This window comes from Tamandua tetradactyla, chromosome 8, assembly GCF_023851605.1.
Source record: "Tamandua tetradactyla isolate mTamTet1 chromosome 8, mTamTet1.pri, whole genome shotgun sequence".
Taxonomy (NCBI): Eukaryota; Metazoa; Chordata; class Mammalia; order Pilosa; family Myrmecophagidae; genus Tamandua; species Tamandua tetradactyla.
In genome coordinates, this window is record NC_135334.1 from 57,921,896 (window position 1) to 57,942,576 (window position 20,681).

Genomic DNA, 20,681 nt, shown 5'->3' on the forward strand with positions numbered 1-20,681 from the left:
TTCTGGGCTAAACCAAGGCCCTTCATTAATAAGCATTAGGGGATCTCTTTAGTGATTGTAAGACACTAAAGAAAAAAAAAAAAAGATAAAATGGATACAAATGAATGTTAGTTACAAGGTTTTCACAAACACAAGGGCACAAAAGTAAAAGTCTATACAATCATCATCAGAGATCAAGGCAGATGGATTACAGTGCAGAGATTTCAGGTATTTCTCTCTGTTTAATATACTAGAAAGTAAAAAAGGAATGATTGAGTAATCATAATTATCCTTTAAGTTCTAATTTCTCAGTTTCAAACACATAAAGACTTCTTCCATATAAAACAGAAAAATTTAAAGGTGCCAAACAATAGGAAATTGGGAAAAGATATATAAACAGGCAATTCCAATTTAAAAATATAAATGCAGTGCAAAATCTGAAAAGATGTTCAACTTCACTAGTAATCAAGAAATGCAGATTAAAGTAACAGTTTGGCAAAAACTTAAGGTCTGATAAGTATTAGTGAGGATGTATAAACATCTATCAATATGGAAATGAAAAAACAAATTGTGGCTTATTAGCACAGTGGTACATTACAAAACAACTAAAACTATCTAGATAAACAGAGATAAATCTTAAAAACAATGCTGATGTAGAAGTAGAACCCGAACAGCCACCAGTCCTTTACGTCCTGGTAGAACTGTCAATGAAGAGAAGAGAGGAAGAGAGAGGTGTCGTCACATAAATGAAGCATGCAGTGCTTTTTGTGGCTTCAAGAGTCTTATGCTTGCAGATATTTTGTCTTTTCACTTCCCCTGGTTGTAGTGATGAAGCTGGGATGAAAGAAGAACTCAAAACTCAATTAAATCAGCACAGGAAGCAAACACTTTTTTTTCCCCCGGACAAGGATACTTTTTATGAACTGAAGCTAGTTCCCATTCCACGATGGAAGAGCCCTAAACCAATACAAATAATTCCCTTCCAAAGCTGCCAAAACATGATTTAAGACATATACAATACAACACATCTTTATCTTTTTTGATCAATGTGTCTTAAAATTTTGGTAGTCTCTAGTTCTGGTTTACTTTTTTTTTTTCTTTCTTTCTATTAATTAACAGAAAAAAAGAAATTAACCCAACATTTAGAAATCATACCATTCTACATATGCAATCAGTAATTCTTAACATCATCACATAGATGCATGATCATCGTTTCTTAATATATTTACATCGGTTTAGAAGAACTAGCAACACAATAGAAAAAGATACATAATGTTAATATAGAGAAAAGAAATAAAGTAATAATAATAATAAAAAAAAAAAAAACCTACAGCTCAGATGCTGCTTCATTCAGTGTTTTAACATGATTACTTTACAATTAGGTATTATTGTGCTGTCCATTTTTGAGTTTTTGTATCTAGTCCTGCTGCACAGTCTGTATCCCTTCAGCTCCAATTACCCATTATCTTACCCTGTTTCTAACTTCTGCTGGACTCTGTTACCAATGACATATTCCAAGTTTATTCTCGAATGTCCGTTCACATCAGTGGGACCATACAGTATTTGTCCTTTAGTTTTTGGCTAATCTCACTCAGCATAATGTTCTCTAGGTCCGTCCATGTTATTACATGCTTCATAAGTTTATCCTGTCTTAAACCTGCATAATATTCCATCGTATGTATATACCACAGTTTGTTTAGCCACTCATCTGTTGATGGACATTTTGGCTGTTTCCATCTCTTTGCAATTGTAATAACGCTGCTATAAACATTGGTGTGCAAATGTCCGTTTGTGTCTTTGCCCTTAAGTCCTTTGAGTAGAAACCCAGGAAAGGTATTGCTGGGTCGTATGGCAATTCTATATTCAGCTTTTTGAGGAACCGCCAAACTGCCTTCCACAGTGGTTGCACCATTTGACATTCCCACCAACAGTGGGTAAGTGTGCCTCTTTCTTCACATCCTCTCCAGCACTTGTCATTTTCTGTTTTATTGATAATGGCCATTCTGGTGGGTGTGAGATGATGTCTCATTGTGGTTTTGATTTGCATTTCTCTAATGGCCAGGGACATTGAGCATCTTTTCATGTGCCTTTTGGCCATTTGTATTTCCTCTTCTGGTAGGTGTCTGTTCAAGTCTTTTTCCCATTTTGTAATTGGGTTGGCTGTCTTTTTGTTGTTGAGTTGAACAATCTCTTTATAAATCCTGGATACTACACCTTTATCTGATATGTCATTTCCAAATATTGTCTCCCATTGTGTAGGCTGTCTTTCTACTTTCTTGATGAAGTTCTTTGATGCACAACAGTGTTTAATTTTGAGGAGCTCCCATTTATTTATTTCCTTCTTCAGTGCTCTTGCTTTAGGTTTAAGGTCCATATTGTAAGCCTCCAATTGTAAGTTTCATAAGATATCTCCCTACATTTTCCTGTTTTATGGTCTTAGACCTAATGTTTAGATCTTTGATCCATTTTGAGTTAACTTTTGTATAGGGTGTGAGATATGGGCCTTCTTTCATTCTTTGCATATGGATATCCAGTTCTCTAGGCACCATTTATTGAAGAGACTGTTCTGTCCCAGGTGATTTGGTTTGACTGCCTTATCAAAGATCAAATGTCCATAGATGAGAGGGTCTATATCTGAGCACTCTATTCGATTCCATTGGTCGATATATCTATCTTTATGCCAATACCATGCTGTTTTGACCACTGTGGCTTCATAATATGCCTTAAAGTCAGGCAGCGCAAGACCTCCAGTTTTGTTTTTTTTCCTCAAGATGTTTTTAGCAATTCGGGGCACCCTGCCCTTCCAGATAAATTTGCTTATTGGTTTTTCTATTTCTGAAAAATAAGTTGTTGGGATTTTGATTGGTATTGCATTGAATCTGTAAATCAATTTAGGTAGGATTGACATCTTAACTATATTTAGTCTTCCAATCCATGAACACGGTATGCCCTTCCATATATTTAGGTCTTCTGTGATTTCTTTTGACAGTTTTTTGTAGTTTTCTCTATATAGGTTTTTTGTCTCTTTAGTTAAATTTATTCCTAGGTATTTTATTCTTGTAGTTGCAATTGTAAATGGGATTCGTTTCTTGATTTCCCCTTCCTCTTGTTCATTACTAGTGTATAGAAATGCTACAGATTTTTGAATGTTGATCTTGTAACCTGCTACTTTGCTGTACTCATTTATTAGCTCTAGTAGTTTTGTTGTGGATTTTTCCGGGTTTTCGACGTATAGTATCATATCGTTTGCAAACAGTGATAGTTCGTTTGCAAACAGTGATAGTTTTACTTCTTCCTTTCCAATTTTGATGCCTTGTATTTCTTTTTCTTGTCTAATTGCTCTGGCTAGAACCTCCAACACAATGTTGAATAATAGTGGTGATAGTGGACATCCTTGTCTTGTTCCTGATCTTAGGGGGAAAGTTTTCAATTTTTCCCCATTGAGGATAATATTGGCTGTGGGTTTTTCATATATTCCCTCTATCATTTTAAGGAAGTTCCCTTGTATTTCTATTTTTTGAAGTGTTTTCAACAGGAAAGGATGTTGAATCTTGTCAAATGCCTTCTCTGCATCAATTGAGATGATCATGTGATTTTTCTGCTTTGATTTGTTGATACGGTGTATTACATTAATTGATTTTCTTATGTTGAACCATCCTTGCATACCTGGGATGAATCCTACTTGGTCATGATGTATAATTCTTTTAATGTGATGTTGGATACGATTTGCTAGAATTTTATTGAGGATTTTTGCATCTGTATTCATTAGAGAGATTGGTCTGTAGTTTTCTTTTTTTGTAATATCTTTGCCTGGTTTTGGTATGAGGGTGATGTTGGCTTCATAGAATGAATTAGGTAGTTTTCCCTCCACTTCGATTTTTTTGAAGAGTTTGAGGAGAGTTGGTACTAATTCTTTCTGGAATGTTTGATACAATTCACATGTGAAGCCGTCTGGTCCTGGACTTTTCTTTGTAGGAAGTTTTTGAATGACTAATTCAATTTCTTTACTTGTGATTGGTTTGTTGAGGTCATCTATTTCTTCTTGAGTCAAAGTTGGTTGTTCATGTCTTTCCAGGAACCCGTCCATTTCATTTAAATTGTTGTATTTATTAGTGTAAAGTTGTTCATAGTATCCTGTTATTACCTCCTTTATTTCTGTGAGGTCACTGGTTATGTCTCCTCTTCCATTTCTGATCTTATTTATTTGCATCCTCTCTATTCTTCTTTTTGTCAATCTTGATAGGGGCCCATCAATCTTATTGATTTTCTCATAGAACCAACTTCTGGTCTTATTGATTTTCTCTATTATTTTCATGTTTTCAATTTCATTTATTTCTGCTCTAATCTTTGTTATTTCTTTCCTTTTGCTTGCTTTGGGATTCGTTTGCTGTTCTTTCTGCAGTTCTTCCAAGTGGACAGTTAATTCCTGCATTTTTGACTTTTCTTCTTTTCTGATATAGGCATTTAGGGCAATAAATTTCCCTCTTAGCACTGCCTTTGCTGCGTCCCATAAGTTTTGATATGTTGTGTTTTCATTTTCATTCGCCTCGAGGTATTTACTATTTTCTCTTGCAATTTCTTCTTTGACCCACTTGTTGTTTAAGAGTGTGTTGTTGAGCCTCCACGTATTTGTGAATTTTCTGGCACTCCGCCTATTATTGATTTCCAACTTCATTCCTTTATGATCCAAGAAAGTGTTGTGTATGATTTCAATCTTTTTAAATTTGTTAAGACTTGCTTTGTGACCCAGCATATGGTCTATCTTTGAGAATGATCCATGAGCACTTGAGAAAAAGGTGTATCCTGCTGTTGTGGGATGTAATGTCCTATAAATGTCTGTTAAGTCTAGCTCATTTATAGTAATATTCAGATTCTCTATTTCCTTATTGATCCTCTGTCTAGATGTTCTGTCCATTGATGAGAGTGGGGAATTGAGGTCTCCACCTATTATGGTATATGTGTCTATTTCCCTTTTCAGTGTTTGCAGTGTATTCCTCACGTATTTTGGGGCATTCTGGTTCGGTGCATAAATATTTATGATTGTTATGTCTTCTTGTTTAATTGTTCCTTTTATTAGTATATAGTGTCCTTCTTTGTCTCTTTTAACTATTTTACATTTGAAGTCTCATTGTTGGATATTAGTATAGCTACTCCTGCTCTTTTCTGGTTGTTATTTGCATGAAATATCTTTTCCCAACCTTTCACTTTCAACCTATGTTTATCTTTGGGTCTAAGATGTGTTTCCTGTAGACAGCATATAGAAGGATCCTGTTTTTCAATCCATTCTGCCAGTCTATGTCTTTTGATTAGGGAGTTCAGTCCATTAACATTTAGTGTTAATACTGTTTGGATAATATTTTCCTCTACCATTTTGCCTTTTGTATTATATATATCATATCTGACTTTCCTTCTTTCTACACTCTTCTCCATACCTCTCTCTTCTGTCTTTTCGTATCTGACTCTAGTGCTCCCTTTAGTATTTCTTGCAGAGCTGGTCTCTTGGTCACAAATTCTCTCAGTGACTTTTTGTCTGAGAATGTTTTAATTTCTCTCTCATTTTTGAAGGACAATTTTGCTGGATATAGGAGTCTTGGTTGGCAGTTTTTCTCTTTTAGTAATTTAAATATATCATCAACTGTCTTCTTGCCTCCATGGTTTCTGCTGAGAAATCTACACATAGTCTTATTGGGTTTCCCTTGTATGTGATGGATTGTTTTTCTCTTGCTGCTTTCAAGATCCTCTCTTTCTCTTTGACCTCTGACATTCTAACTAGTAAGTGTCTTGGAGAACGCCTATTTGGGTCTGTTTTCTTTGGGGTGCGCTGCACTTCTTGGATCTGTAATTTTAGGTCTGTCATAAGAGTTGGGAAATTTTCAGTGATAATTTCTTCCATTAGTTTTTCTCCTCATTTTCCCTTCTCTCCTCCTTCTAGGACACCCACAACACGTATATTTGTGCAGTTCATATTGTCCTTGAGTTCCCTGATACCCTGTTCAAATTTTTCCATTCTTTTCCTGATAGTTTCTGTTTCTTTTGGAATTCAGATGTTCCATCCTCCAAATCACTAATTCTATCTTCTGTCTCTTTAAATCTATCATTGTAGGTATCCATTGTTTTTTCCATCTTCTCTACTTTATCCTTCACTTCCATAAGTTCTGTGATTTGTTTTTTCAGTTTTTCTATTTCTTCTTTTTGTTCAGCCCATGTCTTCTTCATGTCCTCCCTCAATTTATCGATTTCGTTTTTGAAGAGGTTTTCCATTTCTGTTCGTATATTCAGCATTAGTTGTCTCAGCTCCTGTATCTCATTTGAACTATTGGTTTGCTCCTTTGACTGGGCCATATTTTCAATTTTCTGAGCGTGATCCGTTATCTTCTGCTGGCGTCTGGGTATTTAGTCAGATTTCCCTGGGTGTTGGACCCAACAGGTTGAAAGATTTTTCTGTGAAATCTCTGGGTTCTGTTTTTCTTATCCTGCCCAGTAGGTGGCGCTCATGGCACACGTTTGTCTGCGGGTCCCACCAGTAAAAGGTGCTGTGGGTCCTTTAACTTTGGAAAACTCTCGCCGTGGGGGAGGTTCGCCAGCTGAAGCGGCTTGGAAGATTGCCAACCGGCCCGGGGATCCGAACGCGGGGAGGGTCACCTGCCGCCGCAGCCCAGGAGAGCGCCTGTCCGAATTTCCTAGTCGGCCCGGGGCGCCAAGCGTGGCGGGAGGGCACCAGCTGCCGCGGCCCGGGAGAGTGCACCGTTCCCAGCCCGACCGGGGAATCACGTGTTTGGAAGAGACCCACCCCGGTCACCGTTCTCTGCAGTCTGGGGATTTCCGATCCAATTCTCTCAGTTGGTCCGGGGGGCCTTGCGTGGTGGGGGCGCCAGCCGCCGCAGCCGGAGGGGACCGCCTGCCCAATTCTGCCAGCTGGCCTGCGAAGGAGGAAGGGAGGGACTCCGGCCGCTTGCCGCCCTGTCCAGGAAAGCCCGCGCCCCTCGGCCTTCTCACCGGAGCTGGTTGTCCCAGACAGTCAGCTGTTCCAGGATGGGGTACGCTGTCTTTTTGATCTCTGTCGTGGCTCTGGGAGCTGTTCTGTATCATTTCTACTCCCCTAGTAGCTGTTCTGGAGGAGGAAAGATGAGGGTGGCAAGGCTGTCGAGGACAGTGGCGGAGGAGTCGGTGAAGGCGGAAGAGGGCATGGTGGTGGTTGGAGATCCGCTGGAGTAGGAGGAGAAAGGGAAGGATAAGATGGCGGATGGAGTGCCGCCAGAGCAGAAGGGGAAAGACAAGGGCAAGATGGCGGTGGGAGCGCCGCCGGCGGAGAAAGAGGAAGAGGAGGGCTAGATGGTGGCGGGAACGCCACCGGCGGAGAAAGAGGAAGAGGACGGCTCGTTGGCGGTGGGAGCGCAGGCGGAGAAAGAGGAAGAGGAGGGCTGAATGGCGGCGGGAGCGCTGCTGGCGGAGAAAGAGGAAGAGGAGGGCTAGATGGCGGCGGGAGCGCCGGCGGAGAAGGGGGAAGAGGAGGGCTAGATGGCGGCAGGAGCGCCGGCGGAGAAAGAGGAAGAGTTGGGCTAGATGGCAGCGGGAGCGCCGGCAGAGAAAGGGGAAGAGGAGGGCTAGATGGCGGCGGGAGCGCTGGCGGAGAAAGAGGAAGAGGAGGGCTGGATGGCGGCGGGAGCGCCGGCAGAGAAAGAGGAAGAGGAGGGCTGGATGGCGGCGGGAGTGCCGGCGGAGAAGCTCTGGTTTACTTTTGACTATTGTGGTTAAAATGAACTTCTTTTTGAAACATTGAAGGTTATGAATGGTTTATATGTATGGCTTTGTTAGTGGAAGTTAACCCTTTGCCTGGTATGCCTGCTATGTGACCTTGCTGCCAGCCAGTCCCAGCCATCACTAACTCGTCTTTCTTACTACTTACCACCTGGAAACCACTGAGGCAGAATACCTTATCTGAAGGCATAGTTAGCATTATCTCCCTGTGGGCAGGATCTGTAAATACCAGGATTATTCAGTTTTATTTCTTTTTTTTTAAAGGAGAAAATAAAATACTCTACAAAAATGGAAATTGGAAAAGGATAACAAAATTCTTCCTTCCACTACATTAATCGCTGACTTGAGAAAATGTGCTTTTCTTTTTCTTATAAATGCTTCTTCAGATTGTTTACTTACTGAGGTAAATGCGGGCTCCTGTAATCTCTCAGTTTTCACAGTAAAAAATTATTACGCTGTTCTGTGAGACACTAGACAGTTTCTGAATACAGAAAGAAGCCTACATTCATAGCATGTCTTTTAAAATAATCTTTAAATGGTTGCTTAGAGAAAAGTTCTAGGCAGAGCTTTTAACTACTCTTATGCCACAACCTCTTTGGAAAGTATAATCCCTTCTGAAAATAATACTTTTACAGGCATAAAATAAAATATATGAGTATAAACGAAACCATTATCAAATTATTAAAAAGAAAAAAATAAAAAATAAAAACAATGCTGAGTGAACCGGAGCTAGTTGTAGAACTCTGTATAGTATAATACCATTTATATTCATTTTTCAATATTATATTCATTTTTAAAACACAGAAAAAAGAGTAAATCAAAACAAAGAAAAAACATAAGAATCAGAAAATAATGGATCCAACTAGAAGAGAAATAAAAGGATTTCCATAGTAATGGTGAAAAGAAATAATACCAACTACAGCTATGCTACAGGCACAGAAAATAATATCAGTCCACAGGAGAACTGAAAAGAGAGATCCAGAAAGGCTGTTTCCAAGCTAAAATTGAAACTGATGTATTTCAATATATTGAATGGGAATTTGCACTTGGTAGAGTTTAGCCATTCCTTAGATATGGAAACAGTATTCTATGCAAAATTAAAACACAGGAATGCATAACACAGTGAATCTCGTAGTAGACAATGTCAGTCATTAACTGAACAAATACAAAAAGTTCTTTCATGAACTTTAGCAGATATATGACACTATTATAAGGAGTTAATAACAGAGGGGTTTATGGGGAAAAAAACGTACCTGTTGCAAATCATGGACTATAGTTAACAGTAATATTTTAATACTCTTTCATCAATAGTAACAAATGTATCATACCAACTCTATGGGTCAATAATATCGTGGGATAAGAAGTATGGAAGGATTAGGGTTCTTTTTCTATTTCTTTTCCGGAGTAATGAACATATTCTATATTTGATCATGGGGCTGTATTCACAACCATGTGATGATACTATGAACCAGTGATTGTGTGCTTTGGATGGTTTCTATGCTGTGTGAATATATCTTAATAAAACTGCATTTAAAATAGCCATACAAACAAAAAATAATCAAGTTCAGTTATGTATATTAACATGGAAAAAAAAGATGCTCATCACCATTAGTTATTAGGGAAATGCAAATTGAAATCACAATGAGATACCACTTCATACCCACTAGGATGGCTATAATAATAGTAATAATAACTAAAAAGATAATAGCAAATATTGACCAAGATACGGAGAAACTGGAAAACAAATACATTGCTGGCAGCAATGTAAAATACAGCAGTCACTGTAGAAAACATCTTGGTGGCTCGTCAAAAAGTTAAACATAAAACTACTATATGGCCCAACAAATCCTAGATTTATAACCAAAATAACTGAAAATAGGGATTCAGACACTTGTATGCCAATGTTCATAGTAGCCTTATTTATATACCAAAACATGGAAATAACCTGTGTCCATCAAGAGATGAATGGATAAACAAAAAATGGCACATACATATATATACACACACACAATGGAGCATGGCTGAATACAGCCACAAAAAGGAACAAGGATGTGATATATGCTACAAGATGAATTTTGAAAACATTATGCTAAGTGAAATAAGCCAGAACCAAAAGGACAACTATTGCATGATTCCATTTTTAAGAAATAGCTAGAATAGACAAATTCTTAGAGATAAAAAATTGATTAGAGGTTATTTTCAGGGGCTGGGGGAAAGGGGAATGGGAAGTATATGCTTAATGGGTACAGTTTCTGCAGGGGTTAATGAACAATTTTGGATAGTGGTAACGGTTGCACAGCACTGTGAATGTAATTAATATCACTGAATTGCATGCTTAAAATGGTTAAAATGGAAAATTTTTTGTCATGTACATTTTACTACAATGAAAAAGAATAGGAAAAAAGAGGGGGTAGAGCTGGTCAAAATAACACAGAAGTTGACTTGAAAGAACAATTAAGGGACAAAGCCACAACATAAATAATGATAACACTGGATATTAACCTAAATATCCAGTTAAACTAAATATCCATGTGTCCATACCAATAAAAATAATTATTTAAATGAATGGAGGAAAAGGGATAGCTCACTCTAAGAACAAAATACCAATTAATATAGAAGGATAGAGGGATATTAATAATCACTATAGGGCAAATACCACAATAATTGTTGCAGACAAGATCCATAGATGGATATTAAAATTATGGGTAAAAATATGAGGAAATACAGGATTTGCATAGTTGAATTATCTACTCCATGGTACATATTAGTATGAAGGGAAAGAGTAATTTTGTAGAAGTGGAACTCAGCAGGAACTACCTTAACCAAGTGATCAAGGTAAATATCTTCAGTAATAAGACATATTTACATCATAAACCTGTTGATATTTGCCTGAGGACACAGCATCATTTATGGTACTCCTGCCAAAAATGTTCCAATAATGATAAATATCAGCGGACTGCAAACTGACTTTCCATTAAATAATGATAAATTTTCTTCAAAACTGTAAAGATCATGAAAGAAAAGAAAAGACCTGGGAACTATTACAGACTATTAGAGACTAAGAAGAAATAACAACTAAATGCATTGTGGAATCCTGGATAATATCCTGGACCAGAAAAGGGACACTGGTAGAAAAACTAGTGAAATTCAAATATGCTCTCTAATAATATTGTACCAATGTTAATTTCCTTGTTTTGACAATTAAAAACAATGGCTATGACTATGTAAGAAGTTAAAATTGAGGAAGCTGGGTGAGAAATACACAGTAAAACTGTATGCTATTTTTGTGCCTTTCTTTTTAGTCTAAAAATTAAAAATTAAAAAGTTTAAAAATTAAAACAAAACAAAAAACTGTTGACTTCACATTCAAAATGTCTCCAGAAATAATTATTTTTCATTGGCTCCCCACCTACCTCTCTGGTACAAGTCATTATCATTTCTCATCTACATTTGCACAAGAGCCTTTTGACCTTCCTTGCTTCCATCTTTATTCCCCTACAGTTTCTCTCCACAGACATAAAAGTGATCCTTTTAAAAATAAGTTCGACATAATATTCTCTAGGTCCATCCATGTTATTACATGCTTCATAAGTTTATCTTGTCTTAAAGCTGCATAATATTCCATCGTATGTATATACCACAGTTTATTTAGCCATTCTTCTGTTGATGGACATTTTGGCTGTTTCCATCTCTTTGCAATTGTAAATAACGCTGCTATAAACATTGGTGTGCAAATGTCCGTTTGTGTCTTTGCCCTTAAGTCCTTTGAGTAGATACCTAGCAATGGTATTGCTGGGTCGTATGGCAATTCTATATTCAGCTTTTTGAGGAACCGCCAAACTGCCTTCCATAGTGGTTGCACCATTTGACATTCCCACCAACAGTGGATAAGTGTGCCTCTTTCTCCGCATCCTCTCCAGCACTTGTCATTTTCTGTTTTGTTCATAATGGCCACTGATGTGAACGGACATTTGAGAATAAACTTGAAATATGTCATTGGTAACAGAGTCCAGCAGGAGTTAGAAACAGGGTAAGATAATGGGTAATTGGAGTGGAAGGGATACAGACTGTGCAACAGGACTAGATACAAAAACTCAAAAATGGACAGCACAATAATACCTAATTGTAAAGTAATCATGTTAAAACACTGAATGAAGCTGCATCTGAGCTATAGGGTTTTTTTGTTTGTTTGTTTGTTTTTTACTATTATTACTACTTTTATTTCTTTTCTCTATATTAATATTTTATATCTTTTTCTGTTGTGTTGCTAGTTCCTCTAAACCGATGCAAATGTACTAAGAAACGATGATCATGCATCTATGTGATGATGTTAAGAATTACTGAGTGCATATGTAGAACGGTATGATTTCTAAATGTTGTGCTAATTTCTTTTTTTTTTCTTTCTTTCTTTCCGTTAATAAAAAAAAAAAATAAATAAGTTCGAGTATATTTACTCTTCTACTCAAAATTCTCTTAAATTTTCCCTCCCAAACAGAGTAAAACTGAAGGTCCATTGAAGCCCTATATTAATTCTCCAACATAGGAGAATTAATAGTTACATTCCCCATACTCTCCAACCACATTTGCCATGTCTCATCCTTTCTCATTCTACTCTAGCCACAAAGATCTTCAGACTATTTGTGAAACAATAGACTTCTACCTCATTCTCCCCTTCAAGTCTCTGCTGAAATATTTTATCAGGGACACCTTCCATTTCCCTTTTATCTAAAATGATCTTCCAAATCACTCTTTATTATCCTTTTCTTGCTTCATGTTTCTTCATATCATTGCTTTCACGTTATATTGTTTATTTACATATTAACTATCTCTTCCCACTAAAATATAAGCTACACAAAGGAAGGAAATAGGTGTCAATAAACCACCCAACAAAAAAAATGAGCAAAGGATATAAAAACAAAATTCACACAAAAAAGAAAACTTAAATGATCAATAAACATATGAAAAGACATATCAACCCCATTGGTAATTAGATAGTACCAAGTAAAGTGCCAATGATACATTACTTCTCATCTAGCAGATGGCAAAAACCAAACCAATATATTTTGCTACAGAAAAGAATCAGGAAAAAAAAAAAGCAAACTACCACAGGCCTTTGAAAAAGCAAACCAGGACTATCATTTAGAAATTAAAATCCATGAAAAATAAAGACAGAGGTTTGTAGGAATATAATTAATTTTTGCATCATTTTTTGAGTGGGGAAAAAATAAAAGTGAAATAAATGCCAATCAATGGAAAACAGCTGTATAAATAATGCTACATTTATAGGTGCAAAGAAGATTATGCAACTATTAAAAGGAACAAATATGATCCATACTAGTAGATTCAGAGGGATTTCCATAATAAAGCTAAGATAGAAAAGGTACAGGAAAAAATATGTACATAATAGGATCCCATTTTTCCAAAATAATGGCAAAAAAATCCTCTGTATACATACACATATGTATTTATATGTCATCACATGTGACTTGGCCAAATTATAAGGGAGTACAGACAGGCTACCACCATGGTTTCAAGAGGGGATAGGAAGAAAGGAAGAGAAAAGTTGAGGGAAAAAAAAATTAGATTAGTGATTATGTAGGGCCAGGAAAGATAGAGGGATTGAGAGGTGACTGCTAAAAGGCATGGGCTTTTCTTTTTGGAACAATGAAAATGTTCTAAAATTGATTCTGATGATGGATGTACAACTCTGCAATTATACAAGAAGCCACTGATTATATACTTTGAATGGATGTTATGGTATGTACATATATCTCAAAGAAACTGCTAAAACAAAATTTATATCATATCAAGAAAAGACCAATAAAACAGATACAAAATAAGTAGGAAAATTTATGAGATATTTTAAATTGGCTTTGGAGATGCACTAAAAGCAACAAGCAACAGAGCTATACATGAGCTGTAAACACCCTGAGGACAAGGATCTTGCCTATGAGGCTGACAACATATCACAGCCTAGGATACTATCTGTGGGAGAAAATGGGGCAAAATTATTATTTAAAACCATTTTAGGCCAAGCCCTCAAACTTGGGGTTTGTTCATATGAAACTTATCCCCACAAAGGATACGCCTCCTGAAAATTAGGCCTAAAAGTCACCCCGAGAGAACCTCTTTTGTTGCTCAGATGTGGCCACTCTCTGGGCCAACATGGCAAGCAAACTCACTGCCCTCCCTCTCTCTATATAGGACATGACTCCCAGGGGTGTAAACCTCCCTGGCAACAGGCGATAGAAATCCCAGAATGAGCTGGGACTCAGCATCAAGGGACTCAGAAAACCTCGACTGAAAAGGTGAAGAGAGAAATGAGACAAAATAAAGTGTCAGGCTGAGAGATTTCAAACAGAGTCAAGAGGTTATCCTGTAGGTTATTCTCACGCATTAAATAGAAATCACCTTTAAGGTGTAACAGAGAGGCTGGAGGGACTGCCTGAAAATGCACAGCTGTGTTCCAGCAGCCATGTTTCTTGAAGATGACTGTATAATTGTATAGCTTTCACAATGTGACTGTGTGATTGTATAAAAGAAAAAAAAGTGAGGGAGAGAGGGTGCATGGGTAGTTCAGTGGTAGAACGCTTGCCTTTCATGCAGGAGACCTGGGTTCAATTCCTGGACCATGCACCATCCCCCCACAAAAAAAAGTGAGGGAGAGATTAAACTTTTCACAGACAGACTGGGAGTATATTTTCTAAATTTTCACACTGGGAACATATTTTCTAAAGAACATTTTAGCATTCAACTGAGCAAACAGTGGGGACTTGGCTGAATTATATGTAATTTTTAAATGAATGCTAAAAATGTAGGATTCTGAAATGCTTATGGAAATACTGAATTCAGAATTTGGAAACAAGAAAAAAACAATAGAATAAACATCTTCAACAGAGTCATACTTGCATGCATTGACACAGTAAAAGTCGTTGCTGAAAAATTTAGTATATTTGTGTTTATCTTGACAAAAGCATGAAATAACACTGATAAAAAATGTGGCCATTGTTCCATTACATTACTTTATCACTGTCGGTCTTTTAGTCAGTTTCTATCTTTTATGTGGTTCTCAACATATTTTCAAAGACCTGGGTAAATCAGAAAATAACTCTGATTGTATCTGAAAATTGGAGAGCAAACAATGATGTCTTAACTATTACAGAATGATTAAAATATGTAAGTACATGACAAAGATGAATGAAAACACTGATACTCAATTTGTAAAAAAAAAAATCATTGTATAATGATATAGCTTTTGCAATGTGGCTGTGTGATTGTGAAAACCTTGTAGCTGATGTTCCTTTTATCTACTGTATGGACAGATGAGTAAAAAAAATATAGATTAAAAATAAATAAATAATAGGGGGAACAAATGTTAAAATAAATTGGGTAAAGGGAAATACTAGTGGTCAATGAGAGTGAGTTATCTCTCTCATTGCATACATTTAACATTAGGGGTACAGTATGTATGAGTTTCTTCTTTTTTCTTTTTATTTCTTTTTCTGGAGTGATGCAAATGTTCTAAGAAATGATCATGGTGTTGAATATACAACTATGTGATGATATTGTGAACCACTGACTGCAAACCAAGTATGGAATGTTCATATGTTAAGAATGTTCATGTTTGCATGTTGTTTAGTTTTATCAATAAAAATTGAAAAACAAAGAAACAAAAAACACTTGGAGATATTTTATAACTAAAAACATAAATCTCATCAAAGTGTTTACAAATTTTAAAATGCCTATAGAAAAAGAGGACAAACTTTAAATGTCCCCAGATGTTGATAATGAGTTATACATTTACTTTCATTTTTACATGTTTTCAACCACCAGGCTAATTTTCAAATTGAAGAAAAAAAATTTTTTTAACTTCTATTAGGAAATAATTAAATGTACACTGCATTACCTGAGTAAATGAATCAACTGAGGATACAGCAGCATTGCCTACAGGAGTTTGTTGAGCCAGACTGTCCAGTAATTCCACTGAAATTCCAATCTGAGCAACAGACGGAGTCCGGACAATATTCATGGCTCCAAAAGGGTGTTGGCTTCCTTCTCCTGAAAAAAATTAATATGTATCAGGTATTTCAAATTTAACTCATACTGTTACAAATTTCTTTTGTAAATATGGAAGAATTTCTAGTATTCTGTTATATGCAACTTTGTCTCTTTTGAGATAAATGTAAAAGTCCAATTAGCAGGCTGTTTCATATATGTGTAACCTGGTATTTAGAGGTAAGAAAGAAGCCTATTAGGTCAAGATTAAGGTAATTCAGCATACAGGGATAAGAAAGACATATTCTGTGCTTTAGAACTTCACCTACTCTTTGAGGTGCCAAAGGAAGAAAGGTCTATTTTGTCCAGAACCTAAATTTTCTGTAGCACATAAAATCCAAACATAGGGAGCCCAGAATAAGAATGAGGGCCTTTAATCCTGTATAGTTTAATGTAATGCCTGAATACATCTCAGAGTATATTAAGCAGATACTAAAAAATTTTGGCACAGTCCCTTGAGGGATGGGAAGAACAATAAACTTTACCAATGGAGAAACCCCATATACTGTGTCAAACATTTAAGGAGATCCAGATTAATAGGCCAAGCCCATGATCTTGAGGCTTCTTCTTGTGAAGCTTATTTAGGTAGCAGAGCTTAGCCTACCTATAGATGTGCCTAAGAGTTACTTCCAGAGGGCCTGTTGTTGCTCAGATGTGGCCTCATTCTCTCTAAGCCCAACTCTGCAAGTGAAATCATTGCCCTCATCCTTATGTGGAACATGACATTCAGGGGTGAAAGTCTCCCTGGCAATGTGGGAGATGATTCCCAGGGATGAATCTGGCTCTGGCACTGTAGGATCAACAATACCATCCTGACCAAATGGGGAAAAAGTATAACAAATAAGGTATCAGTGGCTTAGAGAGTTCAAATAGAGTTGAGAGGCTACTCTGGAGGTCACACTTATGCAAGCTTGAGTTAGACACTGCTACCTACCATAACTTGCCAAACCCCAATCAAAAACATTCCTGCCAATCCTAAAGAACACCTAGGGGTGATATATAAGATTCTACAAAGGTTCCATGCACTAGGGTAACTTTCCAGAAACCTACAATTTTCAGATGGGTCCCTGGACCAGTTAAGTCCTGAAATGCAGAGGCAACAGCCTCTCTAGAACATCAACTAGTTCCATCACACTATCCCATATTATTGACAGCCCCGACCAAGATGAATAAGTTAGAATCTCCCCTAAAGTGAAGGAGAAAGATTAAAGGTGATGGTGGAGTTATACAGAAAAGGTAGGGTTTAACAAATGAGTATGATGGCTAAATCATTATATCAATATTTCTATTAGTCCTCAGTATCTCTGAGCAGAGCTAGAAGTTAAAACTTAAAATTGTGGATTGTAACACATACCAAACTCTGAAATCTATTCTTCAACTAATTGTTGTGATGTGCTCTGAAGTTTGTTTTGTAATATGTTATTTTTCATAAAAAAAGAAAAAAGTCAACTGTGATGATGATATATATATATATGTATGTATATATATATATACACACACATACATATTCCTTCTAGCCTCCAGTGTTCTGAAGCAGCTAGAAGGGAAAATCTGAGATGATGGAATGGTAGCCCATGACAATCTCTGGGATCTGTTCTGTAACTACTTGTTGAAGACTGCTCTGAAAATTACTGCTCTTTTCTTTCTTTGCTTTGTATATATATCATACAATAAAAAAAGTTCAAAAAAAATTTTTAAAGGCCACTTAGCTTTTAGAATATTTAACAAAAAATAAGGAAACTAAGAGTTTTCCCACCAGAGAAACGTTTCATTTTTCTAAAATTTATTAAAATTACCCTACTTAGGAATAGACATTAACAGAATGAAAGAAAAATTAATGAGAACTAATTATGTAAAAGACTCGATGCTAATTATGTAAAAGACTTTGAGGAAAGAATAGCTTTTTTTTTGGTTGTTTGTTTTTTTTTTTACATGGGCAGGCACTGGGAATCGAACCCGGGTCCTCTGGTATGGCAGGCAAGCATTCTTGCCGCTGAGCCACCATGGCCCGCCCGGAAGAATAGTTCTTAAAAGGTTTTAAGAATTAGTTTTTACATTTTCTGGCTATTCAATTAAAGAAAGATCTTTAACTTTGCAATATCACTAATAAAAAACAGGACCTAAATGCCGGGGATCACAACACTCAATGCTCAAAAGTTGCATCTTATTCATGAAAAACATTTAATACTTTTCCCCTTTACAAACTAATGTATCATTAAGTATATATCTGGTCTACCACTTCTAAATGTCAGCTTTTACTTGGAAAATATAGGACACTTTTATTAATCCACCTAAAACATAAAAAAAAAAAGTTAGTGTGGTGAAAAAATCATACACTGGATAGATTTTTGGGTTATTTGATGCTCTCATTATTACAAAATATTTAGCCAACTAGGGAAAACACACACTCCTAATAACCAGACTATCCTCTGAAAACATTTAAATTCTTAATTTTCAAGAATGCTAATAAAAATTATAAATAAATTTTCCTAGTTTTAAAAATAAGCACACATTCCTCACTAAAAGTGACTGGTCTAAATTATTTTTCAATTACTCATTTTAATTTCTATATTATTTGTGAGTTTTCCAAACTTCCTCCTGATATTTCTATTTTCATTTCATTGTGGTTGGAGAATATACTTTTAATGATTTCTCTCTTTTTAAATTTATTGACTTATTTTGAGGCCTAACATATATGGTCTATCTTGAAGAAAGTTCCATGTACACTTAAAAAAAAATGTCTCTTCTGCTACTGTTCAGTAGGGTTCTATATAGGTCTAGTGGTTTGTTGTCTTGTTCACATGTATATCCTTGCTGCTCTTCTGCCTGGTTGTTACATCTATTATCAAAAGTGGAATACTGAAATCTCCAACTATTATGGTTGAGCTATTATTCCTTTTAATTCTGTCAGTTTTTGCTTCATGTATTTTAGGGTTCTCTTATTAGCTACATATGTATTTATAATTATCTTTTTGATGGATTGATCCTTTTATTAGAATATAAAGTCTTCTTTGTTTTAAAGTCTATTTTTTTTCCTTAAGACATTTTTATTTGAAAATACATCTGCCTTCATGAGATGGTAAAAATTCCTAGTATCACCCAAGAAAATTAATAAAGAGAAAAACTGAATGTAAGTCAATGGGAAATAGAGGAATGCCAACACTTACAGAAAAAGAGATCAAGGATAAATGCAATTTTTAACATTTTCTTATTTCTCATCAGAACAGCCAGAGAACTATACAAATTCTTCATCATAAGGCCATACATTTTCTACTGTAGATTACCTTAGGACATAAGCAGAACAGAAACATTTGTTTTTAGCAATTTTGAATACAGTATCATGATGCAACCATGAGAGGTTACTGCAGATACACGGACCTTCCATAGATTACCACCTGGCTGAGATGCTTTAGGTCACTGGTTCTCAACCTTGAAGGCATGGTGGAATAACCTGAGTAACTTAAAAAAAAAGTACTGGTACCTGGTTTTCATTGTCAGGAGATTCTGATTTAATTGATCTTGGCTTCAGGATTTTTTTTAAAACTTTCACATGATTCTAAAATGCAGCCACCAATGAAAACCACTGCTTTAGGCTGGTTATGACTTCTTTGATGTGCTCTTTTTTTTAAAAGGAAGAAAAAAACACCAATTGCATTATCTGAGGGTATGCATATCACCATAAAATAGAAATACAGGCCACATGAGTACCTCCCTAAAGACATGTTCTGTGGAGATGATGCTTTATCAACTCAAGGGGAAAGTCTTTCTCAAATAGGTCTGAAGGGACAAAATTCTTTCTGCCACCAAAGACAATCTTTTTCGTAGTAACAAGAAGAATTTTTGAACCAGAAAAAGTAACTTTGAATTTGCAGTTAGATTTGGGTATACTACCTGTACTACAGATTTACCTGCAGTAAATACAGACTCCCTTACTATCTTTTACTACTACATATGTGTGAAACATACCTTCTCTGTTAAAAAACAAAAACAAATAGTAATCCATTACTATATTTTTGCTTATTTATCATCTACCTTCAGATAGAAGAAGTCCTGTATGCTCAAACAACTGCACATTCACAAGATCATGCCTCACTCATATGGACTGTGAAAACTTTGTTATGTGACGTTTCTTTTTTCTAGGGTATGGACAGGTGAGTAAAAAAAAAAAAAGATAATAAATATATAGTAGGGCAATTAGGGGTAAAATAAATTGGGTAGATTGAAATAGTAGTGGTCAATGAAGGAGGGGTAAGGGGTATGAGATGTAAGAATTTTTTCTTCTTATTTCTTTTATGGACTGATAAAAATATTCTAAAAACGATCATGGTAATGATACACAACTATGTGTTGATATTGTGAGCCACTGATTGTAAACTATGTATGGACTGTGTGTGTGAAGATTTGTCAATAAAAATATTTGGATGTGATGTCATGGGAAAAAGTCTATTTTATATAGTATGGCTACTCTAGTTCTCTACTGGTTACCTTTTTTTAGTTCATAAAAAAATTTTCATTTTATTTTTAACTTTTTATTGTAAGATACTGACAACTCAACATTTCCCATTTTAACTACTTTCAAGCTCACAATTCAGTGGTATTTAGTGCATTCAGGATGCTGTGCTAGTCACCACCACCCACTGCCCAAACCATGTCATCATTTGAAACAGATGCTGTGGTAGTTAGATTTAGGTTGTCAATTTGGCTAGATGAAGGTGCTTAGTTCTATTACTGTGGACATGAGCCAATGGTACGTGAACCTCATCTGTTGCTGATTACATCTGCAGTTGGCTAGGAGGCGTGCCTGCTGCAATGAATGATATTTGATTTAATTGACTGGTACTTAAATGAGAGAGCTCAACGTAGCACAGCCCAAGCAGTTCAGCATACCT

General features: G+C 36.1%; 1 protein-coding gene and 1 non-coding gene across 3 annotated transcripts in view; one reads left to right on the forward strand and one right to left on the reverse strand.

Moving 5' to 3' along the window:
- HIKESHI (heat shock protein nuclear import factor hikeshi) overlaps nt 1-20,681 on the reverse strand; it is an 86,541-nt gene that overhangs the window by 17,624 nt on the left and 48,236 nt on the right. For both annotated transcript variants that reach the window (XM_077113337.1, XM_077113338.1), the window contains exon 3: nt 15,644-15,795. In XM_077113337.1, coding sequence (XP_076969452.1) covers nt 15,644-15,795 — 152 coding nt within the window. The remainder of the gene's footprint in view (nt 1-15,643; nt 15,796-20,681) is intronic.
- On the forward strand, nt 14,303-14,373 carry TRNAE-UUC (transfer RNA glutamic acid (anticodon UUC)). The gene has a single exon. It is a non-coding gene; the product is annotated as a tRNA-Glu (tRNA).